Source organism: Cricetulus griseus, chromosome X (assembly GCF_003668045.3).
Source record: "Cricetulus griseus strain 17A/GY chromosome X, alternate assembly CriGri-PICRH-1.0, whole genome shotgun sequence".
NCBI classification, from domain to species: Eukaryota; Metazoa; Chordata; class Mammalia; order Rodentia; family Cricetidae; genus Cricetulus; species Cricetulus griseus.
Genome location: NC_048604.1, coordinates 64371023 through 64372598, shown reverse-complemented (window position 1 = coordinate 64372598; position 1576 = coordinate 64371023). Strand labels below are relative to the sequence as shown.

Genomic DNA, 1576 nt, shown 5'->3' with positions numbered 1-1576 from the left:
CTAGTTTATATCCTTTGTAACTCCTTTCATTTGAAGAGGAAAAATCTTGATTTCATATTGAGTTTTATAGTTTAGAACCACAAATATTTTCCACCTTCTGGTGAATAGAAAAAAATCTATGGGTTAGTTCACAGTGATAAACTGAATGTTGAACACTTTAAATATTGAATGATAGGATTTGTAAATGAGATATATTTAATAATTTCCAAATTATAAATGGGAAACTTTATTTTTAAATTGTGATTTAGAAAAATACTTGTTAGGCAAATTCTTTTCATTGTTCTGCACTGGAGATGGGTCTGAATTATTCTTTACATATTTCTTCTCCTTTCTCTGGCAAGGAAGCTTTCTTCTTGGGTATGTAAGTCATACTGGACAAAGAATGCTTTCTAAATGTAGAGAGTCTTCTCCTAAAATTTCCGCCTGAAAAGAAATATAGGAGAGGGTCAAAGCAACAGTTCAATGCAGCTAGAGATAAGGTTATGACCACTGACTTCTGCATCCTGAGTACAGAATCACAGGGTCTATTTTCACTGTGTAGAAAGTGAAGGTGGATAGTTCGTTGAATATGATATGGCATGAAGCTAATTAAAAAGGCAGCTGTCACAACTATGATCATTCCTATAGCTTTTCTACGACTTGGCAGATTTTTCTTCATTGAATTTTTTAGTAAGGTCAGAATGATCATTGTGTAACAGACAATTATGATGACAAAAGGGATAATGAAGCCAAAGAATAATGACACATAATGCAAGACCAAGACATATTTTTTACCTTGAGTGTCCTGTGGAGGCTCAAAGCATTTAGTATTGTTTTTGCCATCTTGGTAAGATTTGGACATTAAAAATGGAGAACTAGTCAGAATGACAAAAATCCAAATTCCAATACACACAAACCTGGCCTTTTTCTGTGTAACCAAATTAATGTTCTGGACTGGAAAAACAATTGCAACACATCGAAAAAAGCTCATGGCTGTCATAAAAAAGATGCTACAATAGAGGTTAACATACAAGGCATAGGTGGTGAGGCGGCACAAAAAGTCACCAAAGAGCCACTTGCCTTTGTGAACATAATAGACCACACGGAGAGGTAATGTGCATACACACAGTAGATCTGCTATGGCTAGATTAATCATGTATACTTGGAAGGCTGATTTCTCATGATATGTTTTTATGAGGACATAGAGCACAAAGCCATTGCCAAAGAAACCCACAACAGAGATCATAGAATACATTGTGGAGTACACTTGATTGCGGAACTCGTCGATCGTATCATGGCATATGTTATTACTGGCAGAAGATACTGTCAGATTTTCAGCTCCATCCATGTTCTCCAGGAATGCCTGCTTTGTGCCTACAACATATGAAAAATATCTTGTCAATTCAACTAGACCTTTAAACTGTTGTGCACATCAATTCATTTCCCAGCATCTCTATACTTTTTCTGTGTAATTAAAATATTGAATAGATTTTATTATTCTTTGAAAATTTCATACATACATGCAGTGTGTTTTGATCATGCCCAACCTCCACTTCACCCTCCAAGCCCCTCTCAGCACTGTTCCCTTCAAACTTCA

The 1576-nt window shown here is 35.6% G+C and overlaps 1 protein-coding gene across 1 annotated transcript; it reads right to left on the bottom strand.

Moving 5' to 3' along the window:
- Nucleotides 1-304: 304 nt before the first annotated feature.
- Cysltr1 (cysteinyl leukotriene receptor 1) lies at nt 305-1357 on the bottom strand. Its single transcript, XM_035449796.1, has one exon. The coding sequence runs from the start codon at nt 1325-1327 to the stop codon at nt 305-307; it is 1023 nt and encodes a 340-aa protein (XP_035305687.1). The 5' UTR covers nt 1328-1357.
- Between the last annotated feature and the right edge of the window lie 219 nt (nt 1358-1576).

What these genes read in the sequence shown, in the direction of transcription:
- Cysltr1 (XM_035449796.1), bottom strand. Translation starts at nt 1,327, where the DNA reads ATGGATGGAGCTGAAAATCTGACAGTATCTTCTGCCAGTAATAACATA.